This window comes from Chrysochloris asiatica, unplaced genomic scaffold, assembly GCF_000296735.1.
Source record: "Chrysochloris asiatica unplaced genomic scaffold, ChrAsi1.0 scaffold00042, whole genome shotgun sequence".
NCBI classification, from domain to species: Eukaryota; Metazoa; Chordata; class Mammalia; order Afrosoricida; family Chrysochloridae; genus Chrysochloris; species Chrysochloris asiatica.
In genome coordinates, this window is record NW_006408560.1 from 3,974,412 (window position 1) to 3,998,572 (window position 24,161).

General features: G+C 40.7%; 1 protein-coding gene across 1 annotated transcript in view; it reads left to right on the top strand.

Annotated features, from left to right (window-relative positions):
* The window catches only part of NOTCH2 (notch 2), a 184,659-nt gene that overhangs the window by 132,495 nt on the left and 28,003 nt on the right, over positions 1 to 24,161 (top strand). The window contains exons 9-17 of the mRNA XM_006861315.1: positions 597 to 710; positions 1,772 to 1,885; positions 3,581 to 3,814; positions 8,426 to 8,536; positions 13,425 to 13,617; positions 17,319 to 17,464; positions 18,638 to 18,751; positions 21,312 to 21,431; positions 21,865 to 22,017. Coding sequence (XP_006861377.1) covers positions 597 to 710; positions 1,772 to 1,885; positions 3,581 to 3,814; positions 8,426 to 8,536; positions 13,425 to 13,617; positions 17,319 to 17,464; positions 18,638 to 18,751; positions 21,312 to 21,431; positions 21,865 to 22,017 — 1,299 coding nt within the window. The remainder of the gene's footprint in view (positions 1 to 596; positions 711 to 1,771; positions 1,886 to 3,580; positions 3,815 to 8,425; positions 8,537 to 13,424; positions 13,618 to 17,318; positions 17,465 to 18,637; positions 18,752 to 21,311; positions 21,432 to 21,864; positions 22,018 to 24,161) is intronic.

The window sequence follows — 24,161 nt, forward strand, 5'->3', positions numbered from 1 at the left end:
CCTAAGAATCCTTATTTAGTAAGCTTTACTGGTTCTGATACATTGCAAGTGCCCTACTATTCAATTTATTGAAATTATGTTCCTGACAATTATTCAAAGTGAGGCACAGGCACATGTTAAAGTTGTATTTTGGTGCTCTTCTGCAGAGACCGTTTGGAAGACAAATCCAACTTAGAGGATTCCAGTCCCTCTTGCCTTTGGAAGGTCTCCCCAGCTTCACCTACACCCTAAGAGCAGCAGCAGCTGAGGTTCTGCTGGTCTTTGGGAGCATACAGCGGGAATACTTTGTGGCCTAGCAGTACTTGGAAGGAACGGACTGGTCACAGAATGTGCAACAGACTTAGTTTGTAGGCTAGGTTTTACCTTTCTCTTTGGGACTAGCCCCTTCCCCCTTCACGGTGATGTGGTTCTCTCCCATGATTCCCCCTTCTCTCTGATGCTTACAATGACAATTTCCTATCACCGAAGAGTCCCCTTTCCTTTTGCAGAACTGTTCATGGCTATAGAGGATGTAACCATTTTTGAAATGTGTGCTTTCTTGGCCAGAATATTCCTTTCCCCCTTTCTAAGTCACTTGTGTGGTCCACTTTGTTCAGGTTTCAAAGGTGTGCATTGTGAATTGGAGATAAATGAATGTCAGAGCAACCCTTGTGTGAACAATGGACAGTGTGTAGATAAAGTCAATCGCTTTCAGTGCCTATGTCTGCCCGGTAAGTGCCCACCACCTGCCCCTGTTTTCTTTTTAAGCACAAAGCATGCTGATCGTAGGGGAGGGGGAGGGAGAGAATGTGTGTGGGCTGAACATAAGGAAATCATTAAAGTGAGTACTTCATGATAGGAGTGTGTGTGAGTAAAGTTGTGGAATTTGTGTTAGCTAGTGTATCTTCCAACTCTGTAGTGGCCAGAGGTCCAAGTCTCTTCTTGAATGGCCCACGACCTCTGTGTCTGCCTGTGTGCATTTCAGAAAGCTCGTACCTCACAGAAGCCGTAGCGGTAGGCTAGCCAGGATTTCCAACCCCCGTGGGTCATGTTCTTGAGGCCCCTCTCTGAGACTGTTATTTTAGACATTTCACCCATGGGCCCAAGAAACAGACAACACAGGTCAGTTTCTTCCAAAGAAAGCTCTGTCTCTCCTTTTCCTTCCCAAAGCTCTTGTTGAAGACATGCCAAATTGTCTGCCTTGTACTATATATAGCTTCTCATTGTTTCTTCAGTGAGAAGGTTCCAGTTGCCTCTGAAGCTCCCCCTGTTAACATTTCAGCCCCTACTTTCTCCAACTGAAAGTAAGGTCTGTGTTTGCAAGAAACAGTGATGGGAATACATTATGTTGTTAACTGCCGTCGAGTCGGTTCCAACTCATAGCGACCCTGTATAGGGTTTCCAAGGAGCAGCTGGTGAGCTTGAACCACTGACCTTGCAGTTCAAACCAACCTTGCAGTCCCGCACATTAGGTGTCTTCAGTGCCCCTGAGATTCACACAATTATTTCAGTGACCGGGAGAATGCTTCTCTGTATCGCTGACCCATTGATATAAGCCCTGCCAGTAGCCAACCTAGTGTGATGCTGTGGGATAAAGTACTGGGCCACAAGGCCGGTGGTTCAAACTCTCCAGACACTCCTTGGAAACCCTATACTGAGTCACTGTGAGTCGGAAACCGACTAGACAGCACTTAACAACAACAACCTAGCCCTACTTCAGTATCATTTTTTTGTTAAAGGGGACATAGGATAATCTTTTGAATTGTGTCACTGACTGATGTACCTCTTTAAGGTTTCACTGGGCCAGTGTGCCAGATTGATATTGATGACTGTTCCAGTACTCCGTGTCTGAATGGGGCAAAGTGTATCGATCACCCAAACGGGTATGAATGCCAGTGTGCCACAGGTAAGGGCTGTCTCACTTTTCCTTCCCCCGTAGGCCCACCTGAACACAAGTGGGATGGCAGTGCTTGGCTAGCTGTTCTCCCAGGTCAGCTCTCTTACAGGGGCTGCTATGTCTTCATGAGTGGGCCCCTCTCCAACAGACTTTTTGCTGTGTCCACAATTCCCTCCTACAACATCTGCCTCCCTCTCTACAACAGTGGTGACCTGGCTTGGCTATTTCCACTTGGTGCCCATGTCTTTCTGGGACAGAGTTTGGCACCGGTGAGTTTCCAGCTGGCTTGACTTAATCCTTTGAGGAAGGGAAGAGCTCCCGTTCAAGCTATTTTTCACTGAGTCTTCTCATCAGGAGGCTTGTCTGTGTGTTTCTTGAAGCAAGTGGCTCAACAAAGGCCTTGAAATGCAAATGCCTATTGTGTGGAAGTCCAGAGGTCTTCTACATAAAAGACAGCTTACTTTACTAAGAGTCAGGTGTGTAGGCCACAGGAGAGAGCACGCTGCCTGCGAGCACTGGGGCCCTCTCCCCTGGTCTCTGCCGCTTGTCCACAGTTATTCTACATTTGGGGATCTGTGGCCCCACTTCTCACCAGATTGGGATTTAGATTTGAACAAGCCCAACATCCTTACTGCATTTGCTTCTGCACAGGCCTGCAGTCTAGAGAACAATCAGACTTTTAAACATTTTAGTAGAAAAGATGCATTTTCCACTTCTGGTTTTTTGTTTTCTGTTTTTTTCTGCGTGAGAAAGAAAAGTTATGAATATCATTCAAAGTGTTATCTTACTTTAGAAAAAATGGATTCTTACAGTACCTTAAGTATCATGTGATGATTTCTTTCTGACCACAGGAAAGCAAACTTTTAAAAAAACCAATGCAGAGAGCTTGTGTTTCATTAGTCCTGGAGCACCACGATCTAGCAGAACTGCTTTGATTGGGTCATCTCAGATGGGCCATTCAACTTCCCTGTCTTTTCATAAACGGCTGGCTCTGGTTGAGGAAGTTCTGACATCTTTGTCTTCCAATAGTCAGATTCTTTTTTCTGGAGAATTAAGTGTCACTGGAGAGAGATTAAGAATCTTGAACTCATGTTTCAAAAAGAAGAGCCCCCTTTTAGGAAGAGGTTTCAGGTTGATCCATTGACACCTCCAAGGGAGGAACTCTTATTTGTTCCTTTCCCTTTTCAATGCTCATCATTGCTTCATTAATTGTATTAAACAGGTATTTATGGGAACCCTGCTTATATGTGCATAACACTGGGAAGGGTTAGCAGGAATATAGAAGAGTTCTCTGTTCCCCGTAACTAGAAATGGGAAGATTAGATATATAAAACCATTAGTATAGCACCTCTATGTTGAGTTTGAGAAGCAAAGGAAACAGTGGTAAACATATAAAGGGTAAATATTGAGAGCTATTGCCTGCTGAAACCCCATAAGAAATTATCCTGGATATTAAATACTAATCAGTTAAAAAGTTACTTGAATTGTACTAATTTGATTTATGAAACTTGAATCATGACTTTGAGGCTTGTCTTATGAATCAGTGCTAATGGCAAGTTTCAACTACTCATTATTAAATACAGCGAACAGTATTAGTTGTCTAAGTTATGGGATGTGTGTAATAAAGAGAGGTAGCTACATGTTCATTCTGACGTGACTATCTTGCCTTGGTTTTATAACTCCTTGATAAAATTCCTCCTACAGGTTTCACTGGTGTACTGTGTGAGGAGAACATAAACAACTGTGACCCCGACCCCTGCCACCATGGCCAGTGCCAGGACGGAATTGATTCCTACACCTGCATCTGTAATCCGGGGTACATGGGCGCCATCTGCAGTGACCAGATCGATGAGTGCTATAGCAGCCCCTGCCTGAATGATGGGCGTTGCATCGACCTCGTCAATGGCTACCAGTGCATCTGCCAGCCGGGCACATCAGGTCAGCCCACTCTGCTTATGTTTGACTTGGCGTTGTCACTGTTTCTCAAAAACAGTTAGCATGGATGTCTCAAATTTTCTTGGCAGACGTTCAGATACCTAAAAAACAGTCCTTATTCTGAGAAGCCCAGCCAAGCCACAACTATAAATATCTCAGAAGCAGATGGTCCCATCCAGTTGAGAAGTCAGACAATAGCTCTGCACTGCTAATGACTTCGTGCATTTGTGTTTGTTTTTTGAAAGGAGGTAGCACTTCTAAACAACTGGAATTATTATTTACAATTGAAAAACCCTCTTGGCTTGGTGGATTAATGACATTGTCTTTCCTTCCTCCTTGCCTGCCTTCATCCTTTCTTTCTTCCAGTGTCTCTCTTTCTTCCAGTGTCTCTCTTCTTTCAGTGATCGGTTCTCTGGTTCAGAGTCCTGTTCCTTTAATGTGACACTTTTCTTCTGCCACTTGTCTCTGGTGGTGCCTTTGGCTGCTTCTGAGGGTGCTAAAGGAGATACTTCGCAGCACCACAGTAGTTCGTAATTAGAATGCAGATCCGCCATTTCTCACTCTGAGTTCATTGCCGTCCCCTGACCCCAGTTGAATGAGCGATTGTCAGTTGTAAGGACATGCTTCTCCTTTTGCAGGGGGGAATGCTGAATTATTTTCTCAGGCAGCAACATTTCACAGCTTTCACTGGATTCTGTTTTACTTGTTAGATGAATGATTATTGTCACAACTGTGGTTAATGGACAGAGAAACACTATTTGTTAGATCAAAAGAAAATGTATTCGTGGAAGATTAACCAGTGTGTGCCTTGTTAGAAGGAAACCTTCCAATATAAGGGAGTGATTTATTGGGAACACATTCAGGACTTAAGGAAAATGGCCTGTGTAGGGGGCAAAGGTGGGGGAGGTAGTTAGATGCCCTCATTTTATTTTGTTATTTTCAAACCCATTTCTTCAAACTTGTCAAAGGCCCTGGTCTTCATCCAGCACCTCATACATGCCAAGTTTGAAAACAAAGTCCTTTTTGAGTTGCTCAAGCATATGAAAAACATCCCATGCCTTCACAGCTGAAAATGCCGTCCCCCTCCCCACGTTTAGATAACTCACTAAAAGGGCTGAATAGATCTTTGTGAAACCTTCCAAAAGCAATTTGCTTCCGGGCTGGTCCCCAGACATGAGAAATTGCAGTCCGAAAAGAAATTTGAGAGATTTACAAGCATTTGAATGGGTGCCTTTAGAATGGAAGGACTGTTTTAGGCTTTGCTATCATTCCCATTATAACAAACATACTGGGAAACGGGGTGAGTGGTAGGTTGGCAAGCACTTTGTTTTCTCTGGGATTATATCATCATGCCAGGATGTATCAGGTGTGTTCCCTGGAGAGGACGAGAGGGCAGGGTTTAACTAGCTGTCACTGAAAAAGGCAAGAAGTAAATATGAGTGGTGTGTAGGCAGCATGGAGATGGAAGGTCCTGAGTCTCTCCGAAAGCTGCCAAATCCATTCCTGAAGCTGTGTGGAGAATGAAAACAAAGAGATGCCGGCAACAGAAAGAAACGTCAATCTGTAAATGGTGAAGAAAGAGCCGTCGTGTTCCAGGGGCTTGGGTGAAAGGGTTCATTAAATGAGTCCTTATGAATAGATTCTTGGCATTCTAGAGTAAGAATCCAGGGTCCACTTATAATAAAGTTATACATCGATAGGTTGGGGGTTGGATGGGTGCGTGGATGGAAGGGATAAAAACTGTGGCTTATCACCCACAGGGTATGTAAAGCGATCTGTGGTGTGGCGCTGTGGGCTAAGCACTGGTCTGGTAACTGCAAGTTCTTTAGTTTAAGTGAGATACACTACCCAGTATCACTTCTGATGCCTTCGTATGGCTGAGCTCTTATGATGGGAAACTGTCTTAAGTAAATTTCTTTGGGTCTCAAGTAACAAGACACCATCTGGAGTTAGCTTAAATAAGCATTCACAGACAAACAAACAGAATTTCGTGAAAGCACACAGAAACATCTCACAAATCCCTAGGGAGAACTGGCCAATAAAACTTTGGGGAGAATAGCAGGTAGCAGGGCATTTTGCAGAGTCCTGGTGTGGCACTGTAGGATAAAGCACTGGACCGTAAGGTCAGTTTGAACCATAAGGTCAATTGTTCAAACCCACCAGCCACTCCTTGGAAGCCCTATACAGGGTCGCTGTGAGTCAGAACCAACTCAAAGCACTTAATAACAACAACAACAGGGAAGTTTGCAAATCATAGGCCACACCACTCGAATTCCATGGATTCCCGATAAGAACATTTCATTGGACTGGGTTGGGCCAGATGTCTATTCTTACTTGAATAAAGCATGACTCTAAGGGTGGAGTCCTAGTGTGGCACTGTGGGTTAATGCACTGGACCGCGAGGTCTATTTGAACCATGAAGATGGCAGTTCGAGCTCACCAGCCACTCCTGGGAAACCCTGTACTACAGGGGTCGCTATGAGTTGGAACCAGTTCGACTTTGATGGCACTTAACAACAACAACAACAAGGGTGGAGTCAGACTATACTCTTTTGCCTTGTGGTTTGGAAGGAACCAATTCCTAGATAGAGGCGTGTTGTCAGTCAAGGGCTAGACACATTCCTAAAAGTATTCTTGCCTCATTAATGATTAGGGAGACTGCATAGTTTCACTAATCTTAGGAAAACAGCACAATGACATAGAGCTGAGGAGCCAGAGAGCCAGGTTCATATCCCAGTTATGTGATTCAGTTACCTCACCTATGAAATGGGTGTAACAACTGGATTTGCATGTTAGGTGAGAGGATTAGACACCAATTATGCAAAATGCTAAGTGTTTTGTACATAATGCTCAATAAATTAGTAAAAACATTTATACAAAACGTGAGTAAATTAAATCATGATATTTTATCCTGTGAGTTTTATTTCTTTGATTGTATATTACTGGGTTTTCTTTTCAGACATTTTATATTACCAAGGTATTTTTCTATGATACCCAGAAAGCATAACTGAATTCATATTAAATAATTAAGTACCACAAGTTTGTGGGTTTTTTGTTTTGTTTTAGAATAATAGTAATGATTGATATATCTCTACTGTTTTCTTATCCATATCCACCATTCAACCTGTGTTACCATAACTAAACTTGACCATTCATCTGGGGAATAGACCAGGAGCTAGGCAACATACTTCAGGAGGAAGCTCATTAAGATTTGTCCTGAATTTTAGCCCTTAACAGTGGTACTAAGTTGTGAAGCTTACAGCTGTTCTTGTTAGGTGCTGTCAAGTTGTTCCTGACTTATAGTCAACCTATTACAACAGAATGAAACACTGCTAGGGCCTGCACCATCCTCACAGTTGTTGTCACGCTTGAGCCCACTGCTGCTGCTACTGTCCCAATGCATCTCGTTGGGGGTCTTCTTTTTTTGGCTGACTTTCCACTTTACCAAGCATGAAGTTCTTCTCCAGGGACTGAGCTCTCCTGATAACACGTCTGAAGTACAAGAGATTAAGTCATGCCATCCTGACTTCTAAGGAGAATTCTGGCTGAACTTTCTTCCAACACAGATTTGTTTGTTCTCCTGGCAGTCCATGGTACTTGTCATGTTCTCCACCAACACCATAACTCAAATGCATCCATTCTTCTACAGTCTTCCTTATTCAGGCCTATAGTGGTGGACACCTATATTTGAAACTCCCACTTTTCACTAGAAAGCTTAGATTTTTTTATCTTTGGCAAAAATACTGTCCGTGGTTTTCTTTGCAATGACAAGTTTCCTTTGTCCATTTAATGCCTGCCTCTGATCTGAATAGTGTTCCTGGGCAATGATAATATTGTTGCGTTCAGCTGCTGTCCGAAAAGTTAGAAGTTCAGATCCACTCAGAGTTACTTCAGAAAAAAGTCCTGGCTGTCTACTTCAAGAATTCACATCAAACTCTTTACAAAGTCCAGTTCAGCTCTGACATGCATAGGGTTGCCAGGAGTTGGAGTTGGCGCCGTGACACCTGGCACTGGTCATCTGAATAACCAGGCTTGTCTGTAGTTGTGTATTCAATTAAAACGGAGTTCCATGGAAAAAGCTGATACTTCGGTTTACAACCCAAACAGTCACTTGACTACTTTTCCTGGAGACAACAATGATGCTTTCGCATGGCACAGAGCTGCTCTGAGTGTACTTCCCGTGTAGTCACACAGAGTATTTGCTGTGCATTCAAGTGTTGATTTCATTGTAAAATTTTATCATCTTTACTGTTTCACCAAGGCCATTCCTAAATACAACTGGGTGCTTTATTTTTCTAACACTGCCAGGATATAATAACTATTGGTACAGTTTGGTGCCCCTGTCTTGATTCATACTAAGATGCCATTGCTTTTGCACCATCGGTGAGAATGACAACACAGTGCAAAAGGAAACTAATGGCTTCGTATTATTAAGAAAATCATTGTGACCTCACAATCCCCACAAGAACTCGTGGAGTACACTTTGAGAACTGCTTTATTATTGTATCCACAGTTGTCTAGATAGTTTTATATCTATGTTGCTGAATATGCACACTGAGTATGTCCATTTCCAGGGTAATACAGAATGGCTTGTCTCTGCTTTTATCTTCACAGGGCTTAACTGTGAAATTAATTTCGATGACTGTGCAAGTAACCCTTGTGTCCATGGAGTGTGTAAGGACGGCATTAACCGCTATCGCTGTGTCTGTTCACCCGGATTCACAGGTATTGCTCTTTTATTGGGAAACCCACTCATCCAGTCCCTTCACTTTGGGAGAATGGTATATAAGGGGAAATTGCCTTTCAAATGTCTCCTTATGTGTGTATTTCTTTGTCTTTATGAAAGATTAGGAGTCTGTCTCCATGCTTCCTGGACAAGTTTTCTACTTAACAGGTCTTTCCTAAACTGAAATATGGCATTTGTCATTACTTGGGGGTTTTAAACCATATGCTTATTGTTGTTAAATGCTGTAGAGTCGGTTCTGACTCATAGTAACCCTATATAGGGTTTCCGAGGCTGTAAATCTTTACAGGAGCAAAAAGCCTCATCTTAGTTCCATGGAACAGCTGGTGGTTTCTAACGGCTGCAGCTCATCATTGTTAAGTGCTGTCAAAACGGTCATGACTTATATGGATCCTGTGTAGGGTTTCCGAGGAGCACTGGTGGGTTTGAACCACCAACCTTGTGATAAGCAGTCCAGTGCTGATCCTACAGTGCCACACCAGGACATGGTAATCCCTGTCTAGTGGCTCACTCACAAGCTGAGTATGATAAAAGCCTTCATGCCTAGTAACCAGTGTAGCTGCATAAACCAGAAATTTTTTTTTTAAACATACATAGCAAAAAATATATATTCATTTAAATGTCCAAAGGGCATATTTTGCAAGCCAGCCTCCTGCCTGCAGGCACACAGCCTTTGTCAGTGCATGGGCCTGGAGTTCCTCAGCTGCTCTGTCTCTCTATGCCAGCACCTCTGCCATTATCTCTGCTTTTGCCACTTTTCTAGTTAGGATCCCACACTCTACTCTCCCACACTCCACTCATGCTTGTCCTTCTTGAAGGTCCTGGCCTTTTCGGTTCCTGAATTGAATGATTAATTATTCCCCACTTTTAGTAACACATCTTCTACATTTACAGTTGTGACCATCGCAATTAATCCTGATAACAATTACTCACAGTTGAACCAGATGTGCTTTTGTATCCTGAAGTTTAATACTCCAAGATTAAGTGACAGTCAACGGAATATACCAAAATTTCTGCTAACTAGGATGAGGGGTATCTCATTGTGGAATGGGTTTGTTGTTGTTGTTACTGCCATCAAGTTGGTTCCGACCCATAGCGACCCTGTATAGGGTTTCCGAGGAGCAGCTGGTGAGCTTGAACCACCAAACTTGCAGTTCAAATGCCTTTGCAGTCTGGCGCATTAACCCACAGTACCACACCAGGACTCCATTCTTACCATTACACAGCCTTTTAAAATGGAAGGGTTAGCAGAAAGATAATAGCTAACATTTTTATTCTTATAAAGGACTCATTTTAAGCCAGACACTAAATTAAATGCCTAACCTCAGTTAATTGTCACTGTCATTAGTATCTCTATGGTGTCCATGGTGGTGGTAGTGGTAGGGTTTCTGAGCTGTAAATCTTTACGGAAGCAGAAAACCTCATTTTTCTCCACGGAACAGCCAACGGGTAGTTGTGAGCTGCTGACCTTGAGGTTAGCAGCCCAACCACTGTGTTACCAGAGCAAGTTTAGTAAGGCTAAGTAAAGTTACCAATGTACTGCCTCCAGGAGTTCAGACAAGGAGTCTTAACTCCAAGGACCACTGCATGGTACAGTTTAAGAAGTGCCTGCAGTGGTTTCTTTTGGGATTTATGTAAGCCTTCAATTGGAATTTTTTTTTTTTTTTTGAAATGCTAGTGAAATAATATTCTCTCTTTTTTTAACATTTAGCAAACGAGGGAGGTCAAGAAGTGAGGACACAGGCTAAAAATATTCTAAAATAAACTGAAGGTGTAGCATGAAACTACATAACCAAGAAATGGAATGTTTTGGTTACTGGGTGGTACCCTGTTCTTGGAACTGTTTTGTATGTCTAGGAGTGCTTTTATTTATTTTATTATGATGATTATTTTTTTAATCAACTGCTGAAAATATCAGAGACACCAGTGATAATACATACTTATGAGCAGTAAATGTAGCATTTTGTTCTTTCCATTTTTAAACTTTAATAGTTGTTTTGCTTAGCGAAATTCGAGAATTTTTTTTTTTTTTTTCGGTTTTCGTTTTTCAACAAAATTATCTGTTCTCGAAGAACCACTTTACATTTATTGACTGAATGGGGAAATAAAAAGTCATATACTGCTCCTCAGAAACCCTATACAGAGTCACTATGAAACCACATACAGACTCACTATGAGTGGGAGCCAACTCAAGGGCACTTAACAACAACAAATTTTAGTGTAGCGTGCGTCTTAAATCAATTTCTTTTGAGACATAAAAAGCAGATTGCTGTTGTTAAGTGCCATTGAGTCATCTCCAAATCCTAGCGACCCTGTATAGGATTTCTGAGAAGTGGCTGGTGAGCTTGAAATGCCGACCTTATGATTCAAACTGACTGCAGTCTAGCGCATTAATCCACAATAAGGGAAGATCAATGCTAGGCCACATGAAAATCATTTAGGGACTGAGGAACCCAGCTGAAACAAAACCAGGGCTTTTCTCTAGAGCAGATAGAGAAAGCCTTCCCCTGGAATGGGAACCATGAAGTTTAACTTCTAGCCTCCTGTAACGGTGTAGGATAATGCATTGGACTGCAAAGTAGGTGTGAACCACAAGGTCAGTGATTCAAGCTTGCCAGCCACTCCTCAGAAACACTGTACAGAGTTGGAACCAACTCGATGGCACTTAACAACAGCAACAACAACAACAAAACTGTGAGGAAACTTGTAGTATTTCTGATGTAGCTGCACTAGCTAAGCTAACTAAGACACCATTACTCCAAGTAGTAAGGTGCATAAGGGAGCGCTTAATAAATGTTCTATAATAAAGATGACTTGAAAATTGATTTCAAAAGGATTTAAAAGCAAGTAAAGAAAACTTGGGAGGAGTAGCTACTGAGAATATGCTTCCAAAAAATGACGGAAAATGAGGAAGGGTTTTGTTCTTGTTCTCCACTGGATTGCAGGCAGAGCATAATTCTGTAGTCCAAGGGCTCTGCTTCATATTCTGGGGCCAGTGGCAAACATCTCAAAAAATCAGAGGTTAAGACCAAGGAAGTAGCATTTTAAAATAACTTGTGAATAAAACACTTAGGAGGAAAATAGAAACCACTAGCAGATTATGGGTCTTTACCACAAGAACCACCAATAATGGTTTCTGGTGCAAAGGACGGTTAAAAAAATGTTGCTAGCCATACTTTAAAGGGATGTTTGTGCATTTCATTGGAATTTCCTGTTCTAAATGCAAGGTTGCTCTTTTTTAAATAAAAATATATGTTTATATCTGAATCAGAACATAGTATTCTTTGAAATTTGTGAATTTCTTTGTAGCAGTTGCTTGTTCACACATTTATAGAATTATGGGTAATTTAAATTTTTTATATGGTTTGGGAATAGACAGTGAAATCTCAATTATTCTGAACACGATCAAAGCAAAATTTTTAAATGACTTGCACAGTTGACTTTATTCAACTAAAAGTAATAAATAAGCTTATAGAAACATCTTTTCAAAGTATTACGTTAGGTATGTCTCGGAAGACCATGTTGTTGTTGTTGTTGTTGTTACTGTTCTAGTTAAGGGCCACCAAGTTGGTTCTGACTCTTAATGACCCTGTGTAGAGTTTCCAAGGAGTGGCTGGTGGGTTTGAACTGGCAACCTGTGGTTAGCGGTCCAGTGCATATCTTGCAGCACCACAACAGGACTAACATCAATTTCCTATATTCTTAGTATCCACAGTGCTATATTATGAGAAGCAATCATTGTTTAAAGCTGAGTTTCTCAAAATGTGGTCTTTGAGCCATCTGTAATTTCTTGTTGTTTTCTGTTTCTAACTTTTTGATTGTAATTTGAACGAAAGAAAATTTGAGAGCAATTTGGTTTTCCATTGGACAGTTGATACCCATTTTGTTTTATAATGTAAATTGCAGTCCCTGCAGTGTAGCAGCACTGCCCCACATCCCCCTGTGCCCCCTGTTTCCATTCTTCCTTCTTCCCTGCCTCTTCCTGCCTTCTGAGCTTTATCCCTGGTTAAGGAATTCTGCCCTTTGATAGGGTATGGTTGGTTGCTCTATTACCTCCTTGATGTTATATTATTCACCTTACAAACTGTTTATAAGTTGGCTGAAAGTTGAGTTATGAGGGTGGCATAAAGGGTGATGCTGTAGGATAAGCACAGGACTAATAACCACAAAATTGACACCGGTTTTTTTGCATGCTAAAATTTGAGAATCACTGGTTAGACTGAGAAATCCTCAGTTGCTTTCTGAATAATCAGATGATATTAAAAAATATGCTTAGTATACTCTATTTATGGTTTAAATGCAGAAAATGGATTAATACAGCTCTAAGAAGGAAAATAAAGTTGCTTTCTATTTAACCAATTGGATCAATAAATCAATAGTTCAGTTACCATTAATTGAGATGAATAATATTTAGAAATATGAGAGATTGAGTAGCTAAAAAAAATGAATTGTTGGTAAACCAGTAGAAAGCAGTGATAAGAAAGGCTTCTCTGAAAGTTCTAAGAAGAAAATCAAGGGGAGAAGCCATCTTTGATAGCATTTGATGCTCTCCTTTGAAAACCTGTCTTTTATGTTCTCCTTTGGAAAAGTTTCTCTCTTTCTAAGGTGAAATGAAGGTAGAAATACATGTCAAAATACCACACGCTGTTTAGGATTTCATTCGCTTTCCTTCATTATCAATTAAAAATGTTGTTTGCTCTTGTGAGAAACTAAGTGCTGTAGGGTACCTTTTTACTTAAGTCTTGGTATTTGGTGACCCAGGTACCATAAAGCCTATGCAGATGAAGGATGTTAACAGAATAGGTTTCATAGTTCTGTGTCTCTTCTCTGATCCGTTTGGATTTGGTTAAAATGTCCCCCTCTCTACAGGGCAGAGATGTAATATTGACATTGATGAGTGTGCCTCTAATCCCTGCCGCAAGGGGGCAACATGTATCAATGATGTCAACAGCTTTCGCTGCATTTGCCCTGAGGGGCCCCATCACCCCAGCTGCTATTCTCAAGTCAACGAGTGTCTGAGCAATCCCTGCATTCATGGGAACTGTACGGGCGGCCTTAGTGGGTAAGTAGCTGACATGTATTCATGGTTTCTTGTTGATCTTTGTCAAGCAAGTTCGTTTTTAGTATTGGCAGTACCCTGCAGAAATCAGTCGGGACTTTGAACTGTGACTTGACCACAGATTTTGGTAGTCTGCATCACGGTCTTCAAAGGCCTCACTTCATCCTTGGAAATTGACTCCCTACTTGTCGTGACTAAGTACCTAAGTAGAAAATAAGGGGGATCGTCTCTCTTATCCAGGTAATCAGTTAGGCCTCATGGGAGGAGTCCAGAGTTATTTTATGAACTTTGACAATTGTAGTTTTGTGCTTATTATAGGATTGAGTTCTGAGAGATTTTTAGTCTTTTATTTTTCTGCCTGCTAAGAAACTGCTAACCTCAGTTCCATCATAGTACTGGTATATACTACAGATGTAAAGCTACTTCTTGTTGTGGGTAAGTGTCGTAGAGTCGATTCCGACTCATAGTGACCCTGGATAGGGTTCCCAAAGAGCAGCTGGTGGGTTTGAACCCCCGACCTGTGGTTAGCATCCCAGTGCTTATCCTATATCATCACACCAGGACTCAGCTAATTCTAGACATGGCCCTGATAAAACATTTGCAGTTTGCAAGCCCTTCAGCTGCTCAAAATCATCAGCCAGAACAAAGCCAAGATCAAGTTGAAGCTGAAAAAAATCAAAACAAGTCCACAAGAGCCAAAATATGACCTTGAATTTTGAGACCATCTCAGAAACAGGTTTGACTCATTGAACACCCATGACCGAAGAGCACACTAGTTGTGAAAGATTTGTGGTGTGTCGCTGTAGGATAAACAATGGGCTGCAAATCCAAAGATCGGCAGTTCAAACCCACCAACTGCTCCACAGAAACTCTGTACAGGGTTGTTGTGAGTCAGCATGGACTCAATGGCACTTAACAACAACATGTGAAGAAAGCAAATGATCATTAAAAAGAGAAAAAAAAGTAAAAATGCATGCCAGAAGAGACTCTGAAACTTGTCCTTGAATGTGGACTAGCAAAAGCAAATGAAAGAAACAATGACCTAAAAGATTTCAAAAGGTAGTTTGAGAAGACAAAGTAAAGTATTATAATGAAACGTGCAAAGACCTGGAGTTAGAAAACCAAAAGGGAAGAACTTGCTCAGCACTTTCTAAGTTAAAAGAACTGAAAAAAAAGTAAAAAAAATTCAAGCATCAAGTTGCAATATTGAAGAATTCTATGGGCAAAATGTTGAATGGTGCAGATGTCGTTTAAAGAAGATAGAAGGAATATACTGTGTCAAAAGATAATTGGTAGTCACAAAGCATTCAGTCATTTCAGGATGTAGTTTATGATCAAGAGCTGATAGTATTGAAAGAAGAAGTCAAAGCTGCAGTGAAGGCATTGGCGAAAAACAAAGCTCCAGAAATTGACAGGAGGATACCTGTTGATATGTTTCAACAAATAGATGCAATACTGGAAGCACTCACTCATCTATGCCAAGAAATTTGGAAGAAAGCTCCCTTGGCTAACTGAAAACAAAGAGATCCAACAGAATGGAAAGTATCTAACAGTATTATTAGTAACACATGCAAGTAATATTTTATGGAAGATAATTCAGAAACGGTTGGCAGCAGTACATTCACAGGGAACTGCCAGAAATTCCAGGTGGGTTCAAAGAAGAACATGGAACATGGGATATCGTTGCTGATATCAGATGGATGTTGGCTGAAATCAGAGAAAACCAAAAAGATGCAGACCTGTGTTTTGACTAGGCAAAGACATTCTAATGCATGTGTCATAGAAAATTATGGTTAACATTGCAAGGAATGGGAATTTCATAACACTTAATTGTCCTCATGAGGAGACTGTGTATAGTCCAAGAGGCAGCCATTCAAACAGAACAAGATGGATACTACGTGAAAGGTGTGTGCCAAGGTTGTGTCCTTTAACCATAGTTATTTAATCTGTATGCTGAACAAATTATCCAAGAAGCTGGACTGTATGAAGGAAAACTTGTATCAGGATTGGAGGAAGACTCATTAACAACCTGAAATATGCAGATAATATAACCCTGCTTGCGGAAAGTCAGAAGAGACTCTGAAAATTGCTCTTGGAGAACTTGAGGCACTTATTGCTGAAGGTCTCTACCACTTTGGCCTTCAGCATAGATCTCACCTCCACATAAAAATATTTATAATCCTTACCACTGGACCAAGAAGCGAAAGCAGGATAAATGGAGAAAAAGACTGAAGTTGCTGTTTTAGTTGCATCCATGGATGCAGCAGTCAAGAAAACAAAAGATGCATTTCACTGGGCAAATCTGCTGCAAAAGGGCTCTTTAAAGTGTTAAAAGGCAAAGCTGTCACTTTGAGGGCTATGTGTGCCAGCCCCAAGCCAAGATATTTTCAGTTACCTCAAATAGGTACAAAAACTGGACATTGAGTAAGGAAAAACAAAGAAGAATTAATGCCTGTAAATTAATGGTTTTAATGGAAAAAGTATTGAATTTACTGTGGAATGCCAGAACTAACAAATCTATCTTGAAAGAAGTACAGCCAGAATTCTCCTTAGAAGGATGGATGGGAAGACTTCATCTTACTTCATATTTTGGGCATGTTATCAGGAGGGACCAGTCTCTGGAGAAGAACATCATACTTGATAAAGTAGAGGGCCAGCAAAAAAAAAAAGAAAGATCATCAGTGAGATGAACTTGGCATAGTGTCTGTAAGAATGGGCTCAATCCTAGCAACAGCTGGGAGAAAGGTGCAGGACTGAGCAGTGTTCATTCTGTTGTACCAAAGGTCTTTATGAGTCAGAACTGACTTGATGGCATCTAACGACAACAACACAGAGTTACGTAATCTGTTGGTAGTTAAGTTTCTAGAGTCACAGATTACGACCTCAGGTTCCATTAGGTAGTCATGCTTTGCTAACTGTAGGACAGACAGGACTCTAGTCACTGCTCTTTGCTAAATTTTCAACAGGTGAAAAAAAGAATGAACGATGTATTTAAAGATCAGTGGGAAATAAATTTATTTCCAAAATTCATTAACTCAGTATTCTTTTTTCAGTGTGGGGCAGCCTTTTAAAATATCACAGACTTTCTGCTTCCTGTTACCACATTCTAAGTGCAAATGGTGTTCAAATTGGAAATGAGAAAAACATATTTTGGATAACTGAACGTGTTCCTTTCTTGCTCAGTATCCCACTGCTTCTTAATCAGGTTAATAGATCAGGACAGGGCATGATGTGGAAGGCAGATACCCCAGGAACTCCTCAGAGTGGCTGAGAGTTCCTGGTATGGATCCATTTCCCAGGTGTCTCTTATATCAGAAACAAGTGACTCTAAAGGTTTACTTTTACTTTTATTTCATATATAAGCAAAGAAACCATGCAGGTTTATCCATGCTATTCCCTTTAGATAGGTCCAACATATTGTACATACCATTGTTTATATATGAAAGGTCATTATAATTCATTTCCCTAGTGTTTTGGTGAGCCAGTAAAGCACCAAGTAGGTCTTTTTACTGAATGTATGAACCCATACAATTCACATCACGTGCTTGGTGATCTAAGTATAGGTTCATAAAAGAGTAGAAATGAGATCAACGTACCCATGGGCTCTCCTGTCCCCTCAGTTCTTCACCAACTCCTGTATTTCTCTCTGTGATGTAACCTGCACAGTCATGCCTCCCACAGTAACGAATTCTGTCTTCTTCCAGATACAAGTGCCTCTGTGACGCAGGCTGGGTTGGCATCAACTGTGAAGTGGACAAGAACGAATGTCTTTCAAACCCATGCCAGAATGGAGGAACTTGTGACAATCTGGTGAATGGATACAAGTGTACTTGCAAGAAGGGCTTTAAAGGTGAAAGCAAAAGTGCATGCTTCTACCTCTCTTCTTTGCCTTTTTGAAGGCAAGACTTTGACTGTTTGGCTTAACATCTTCATTTCCCTTTCCTTTGCCCATTCATTCAACAAGCAAACATCAATAGATATGAGTTCTACTTCCAGCCAAACAGAGAGGCAAGCCATTAAAACGGCATTACTTTAAGATGACTAAGATTTAATTTAGAGAGCTTTGAACACATGTTCAAATCATAAGCCATCCTGGAGAAGATGTGGTTCTGTGATGATTCAAAAGAAAAATATGGACACAGGATAAATAAGTATATTGTGTTGACTATGATTTTGCAGTAATAATAACACAGAAGAATCTGTGCTTTCAGAACTATTTCAACAAACCTTACATATTGAGATAGTCTTAGGTATATAACCATCTTTAGTCTTCTAGGAAAGAGTATAGTAGAGAGAATTCTGTAAAATCAGTTTTTGAGTTGTCACTTTTGTATTTCTGTTGAAAACTCAGGAGAGAGGAGTTTGTAGGTATTCGATGGCCTTTCTCCCAAGGTACCCCTGGATGTGTTCAAACTGGCAACCTTTTGGTTAGAGCTTAAAGCTGAGCGCTTAATTGTGTATGCCACACAGAGACTCTGTGGTACTTTGTGTCGAAGGGGCATATTTTTGCATCAAGCAGCACACTTTTTACCCTTCATGAACTTTTCTGTCCTTGATTGAGAAATCATTTCTATTTGCAGGTACATTAGACTAGACCATTATTCCATTCATGCTTTTGATTGATTGGCCACTGCCATGTACTGACTGACTGTAGGTAAGGGACTTGTCACTGAATTGAACACTTAGATATCCTAGTGGCCAGAAGAAATTCATGCACTACCTCAAGAGTTTTCTTTTTTATCACCAAGAGCATCAGTTAGTAATTGAGATGATGAGGAGGCTAACAGGAAGTTTAAGGGGCAAAGTGGATCCATGAGATAAGCACTGGACTGAAAACCACAGGGTCAGCTGTTCAAGTCCACCAGCTACTCCATAGAGAAAGATGAGGCTTTCTGTTCCCTCAAAGATTCACACCCTCAAGAACCCTATACAAGGTCGCTATGGGTCTTAACCAACTCGATGGCACTTAACAACGACAGGGAGTTTCACTGTGTTTTTGGTTTTCCCCCTTTTATGTCTCCAGGCCATAACTGCCAGGTGAATATTGATGAATGTGCTTCAAATCCATGCCTGAACCAAGGAACCTGCTCTGATGATATAAGTGGCTACGCGTGCCATTGTGTGCTCCCGTATACAGGTGGGTCCTACAGGTGCCAACAGGGACCAAGCAGATACCTGTCTTGTCTGTCAGGTTCAGAGACAGCCAGAAGTTTCTCCAAGTAGATAATTTCATTTAGTAATGTTGGGGTCAGAAATTACACTGATGTCTTCCAAGTCAAAATCTCCTACTCTGTGCTGCACAGAGAGAAAAGATCAGATTCTTCAAAAAACTACCTCTCAAGAAGTGACATTTTTGTTCATAATTGTGAAAATATAAGTTATTGCATTGGAGGAAAGGTTAACATGAGGTGTTTTGTTTTTTTTAAAGCCTTCAAAATGTATTCATCTTGGATATAGCGATCACTTTTAGCAAGTTTTTTAAAGGAAATAATTGGCAATGAGAGCAAAGATTTTCAACATTTTCAGTTTTCAAAATTGGAAAGAGTCTAATGCTATTAAAAATAAGGAATGAGTTGAGCAAAAATGGAATTAAGGGAAAAGTGTATTGATAGATCACTGTGCATTCATTAAATATCTTACAAAGTAGTTTTATATATGGGTTTCAAACTTGGTTTTCGTTAACAGCAAATCCCCTTTTTTAAAACAGAATCTCACTAAGAGCATAAAAAAATACAGCAGAGAACAGCTGGGTTAATTTGTACTAAAGACTACACCAGAATTTGGCTACCATTGTCTCAGTTGTACCACTACAGAAATCTTGAATCATAGTTTGTAAATCATTATCAGGTGAAGAGAATGAGGTGGAGGACTTTGGAGTCAAAAAGGCCTAGATTTGAATCCAAGTTGTGATATTAGCTATCTGTATGGCCTTGGGCATGCTATTTTACTTCTTTTAGTGTCTGTAATTTTTGTAGCTTTAAAATGGGATGCATGATATCTCCCTCAAAGAGTTGTTGCCATCAAAGAAGTTCCGTAACAGTTCTAACACATAGGAGTATGCATAGTAAGTGTTTCATGAGTAAATTTTCAAAACCCCACTGCCATGAAGTCAACTTCGACTCATGGTGACCCTGTAAGACAGTAGAACTGCTTCATAGGGCTTCCAAGGCTGCAAATCTTTACTGAAGCAGACAGAATCATCCTTCTCCCACAGAGTGGTTTGTGGATTTGAACTTCTGACCTTGCTAGTTAGTAGTCTAGTGCATAACCCACTATGCCACCAGGGCTCCTAATAAATAAATGAACAGACGATTAGAAAAGGCAGGCTAAGACAGGAAGTATTGGGGAGTAGTTATCAATGTGCTGTTGATGTCAGTTTAAGGAGAACTGCTACTAGGCAGTCAGTGTCTTCACTGTTTCCCACCTCTCATGTGCCCTCTGATCAACCTAATCCATTCTGAAACAGATCAGCAGAGATTGTGAGGAAATTGTTTTGAGCCCATCAGACTGTGGCACAGGAGGCCGTACTGTTGCTTCAACAGTGAAGGTGATTGCCCAATAGTTGCTGAGAATCCGTTCTACTTTGCCAGCGTCTATACTGTGGGTTAATGTGCTGGACTGTAAGATGGGCAGTTCAAGTCCACCAGTCACTCCCTGGAAACCATATACAAGGTCACAATGAGTCAGAATTGACTCCACAGTACTCTACAACAACAATACTAGTGATCGACTCTGTATGATTTTTTTATTTTTTCACTTAATCCTCAGAAAGCCTCTTCTGTAAGTGATATTCTGTTCTAACCCCGGTTTTTACTTATGAGGATAAGGTTCAGAGCTGTCTAGCTAACCTGCCTGAGGTTACGTGGTTACTAATGTCAGAGCTAAGATTCAAAAAAGTAGAGAGCTTTCAGATTCCAAAGCCTCGTAACCACTTTGTTGTTGCCGTTAGTTGCCATTGAGTTGACTGTAAATCATGGCGACCTCATATATAACAAAATGAAATGTGACCCAGTCCTGTGACATCATCATCATTGTTGGTATGTTTGAATCCATGGTTTGGGCTCTTGTGTCAATCCATTGTCATTGAGCGTAGCCTTCATGTTCCCTGACCCTCTTACTTTCCTGGCAATTGGTCTTTCCTGATACTGTATCCATAGGAAGCGAGCTGACATCTTCCCATTCTTACCTTTAATGAACACTCTAGTGGTATTTCATCTAAGACTGATTTGTTCTTTCTTTTGACAGTTCATGGTATATTCAATATTCTTTGCCAATGTCACAATTCAAATATATCAATTATTCTTCTGGCTTCCTTTTTGTCACCATCTAACTTTTGCATAAATATTAGCATCTGAAAAGACCATGGCTGGGTCAGATGAACCTTAGTCATCAAAACTTGGAAATGGTCTTTTTTTTGCCACATATTTGCCCAATGCAATTATAGGAAGCAGAGGAGAAGGCCTCAGTGAGGCAACTGCCTCTTTTCAATGCTGATATTGCTCAGACAAATCGTTTACACAGTTTCTCTAATATTAGCATTTTCTGTTGCTTTTCTTCCCTTTCAAACTAGTATCTTTAAGAAGTCATTTGCTTTCTTGACTATTGTTTCTATGAGTACATCCTTTGGATTACAATTTGGGGAAATTTGTGATTCCTAGGCAAGTTCTCTATCATCAGTTCTGTCATTTGCTTTACAGGCAAGAATTGTCAGACTGTGTTGGCTCCCTGTTCTCCAAATCCTTGTGAAAATGCTGCTGTTTGCAAAGAGGCACCAAACTTTGAGAGTTATACCTGTTCATGTACTCCTGGCTGGCAAGGTAACAACACTGGGGAAGAGAAGCCAAGGAAAATACATTCTGGACTTTAAATAAAGTGGTCAGGTTATCATATAACATCAAAGATTAGAAGGCTCTGGTCTTCTGAGGCCCGTTCATCTTCTTCAAGAAGAACGCAGGTCTTGCACTGGAACTGCTTACATAGCCCTTCCATTATCTGTGTCTTTGGAGACCCCTAGTGGCTAGAAGACTACAACCCAGAGTCAGAGTCTTAGACTAGGGTGTTTAACAGGAAATTTGGGTACCTTATAAGCAATTTCCTCAGAAGAAACAGTAGTCTTCTTGGGATTTTGCAAACCAGGAGACCAACTAGGATGTCCCATCCACCCCAGCTGAAGCTCAGGCTGCCTACCCAGACATATCTGTGAGAATCTACTTCCAAAGGCTGGGCTATTCATTTCCTCTGTGTTTCTAGGTCAGCGGTGTACAGTCGACGTTGACGAGTGTGTCTCCAAGCCCTGCATGAATCATGGTGTCTGCCATAACACCCCAGGCAGCTACATGTGCGAGTGCCCCCCAGGCTTCAGTGGTATGGACTGTGAGGAGGACATCGACGACTGCCTTGCCAGTGAGTAATACCAGCCAGCTTTTGAACCCCATCAGGGAGAAGGCTCTGAGGGAACAGATGAGAAGGCCTCAGTGAGGCAACTGCTCTTCTTGGCACTAATGTTATACACGTCTTCAATATTACTGGGTTTTTGTGTGTTTTTTTTTTAATTTTCCCTTTCAAGCTAGTGTCTTTAGAAGTTGAGACATGGAATCTCTTTTAAGCATTCACCTATTAAATTTGTACGTTGATGAGGAGTATGAGTACAGTGCTATTATTGATATTTTTCTAATATCTCTCGAGATATAATTAACATACAGTATAAAGGATACAATTTAATGGGTTTTGACATACAGCACCTGTGAAACCATCCTTTAAGAGAATAAACATATCTCTTCCTCTAAAAGTATCCTCACCCATTTTGTTTGATCCATCCCCTTCTCCCCCATATCCCTGTCTCTAGGCAATCAAGGTTCTACACATATGTCACTATAGATTAGCTTGTGTTTTGTTTTTTTTTACAGTTTTATGTTAGTGCATACTGTTGTTCTGACATCTTTCAATCAGGATATAATTTGAGATTCTTCTGTGTTACTGTGTGTATGTAGCATGAGCTCATTCTATTTTGTTGCTATGTATTATTCTATTATGTAGATATACTACAAACTTATTAGCTGATGAACCTTTGTTTTGGTTTGTTTTTTGTTTTTTTAATTTTGGGGTGTTACAAATATAACATCATATGAATAAGTCTTTGTGTGTACATAATTTTAATTTCTTTAGAAATAAATTCCTAGGAGTGGAATGACTGAATCATTTGGTAGGTATATGTTTAAATTTTTAAGAATTTACCAAAATGTTTTCCAAGATGTTGTACCATTTTCATCCCTGCTAACTCTGGTAGCATACTGATTACGAGTCGGCTGCTAACCTTAAGGTCAACAGTTAGAAGCCACCAGCCATTCCACAGGAGAAATGACTTATCAAAGATTTACAGCCTCGGAAACCCTATACAGAGTTGCTATGAGTCAGAACCGTCTCCACGGCTCACTACCACCACCACCACCACCAAAGGTTTACAGCCTCGGAAACCCTGTACAGGGTCGCTGTAAGTCAGAATCAACTCCATGGCACACCAGCATTGTAAAAAGGAGTCCTGGCGTGACGCTGTGGGCTAATGCACTGGACTGCAAAGTCAGTTTGAACCACAAGGTCTGCAGTTCAAGCTCAGCAGCCTCTCCTTGGAAACCCTATACAGGGTTACTATAGGTCACAACCAAATCGACAGCACCTAACAACAATGTAGCATTGTACAGAACAGGCAGTGATAGTCTCACTTTCCATGGGAGAGCCGTGGGGCTAATTCCTGGCCAACACACCTCAGTCGCAGCCACTAGTTGTCTGTCAGTGGAGGCTTGCACGTTACTAGGATACTTAGCAAGTTTCAGTGGTGCTTCAGGGCTGAGACAGGCTACAAAGAAAGGCCTGGATAGCTACTACAATAAAACAATCAATGCAAAACCTGTGGATGACAAGGGTCTGATCCCTTTGTGTGTGGGGTTGCTATGAGTCAGGGGCTAACCTGACAGCAGCTAACAAGTACAAGCATTGTATGAGAGTTCCAGTTCCACCACACATGCAGGAACATTAGGTATAGTCAGTCATTTTAATTATAGTCATTCTAATGCGTTTATGGAGTCCTCATGTGGCACTGTAGGATAAGCACTAGGAGTTAAAATGGATTCCATCTTACTTGGCAACACCAACAGTGGGTATATAGTGGTATATAGTGTTGTTGTTGTTTTTGCATTCCCCTATTTACTAATATTATTTTCACAAAATGTGGAATGTATGAAATATAAATCTAAGAAAATTAGAAGTCATCAAAACTGAAACACATTTAAAAAAATCAATATCCTAGGCATTGTTGAAATGAAATGGGCAGGTATTGGCCATTTTGAATCACACAATCATATGGTTTACTATGCTGGGATTGATAAAGTCAAGAAAAATGGTGTCACATTCAGCATAAAAAGATCATTTCAGGATCTGTCTTGGAGTGCATTGCTGCCTGTGATAGAATTATATCTGTGTGCCTGTGAGCAATACCAGTTAATATTACTGTTATTCAGATTTATATACCAACCATCAAGACAGTGTGAAGA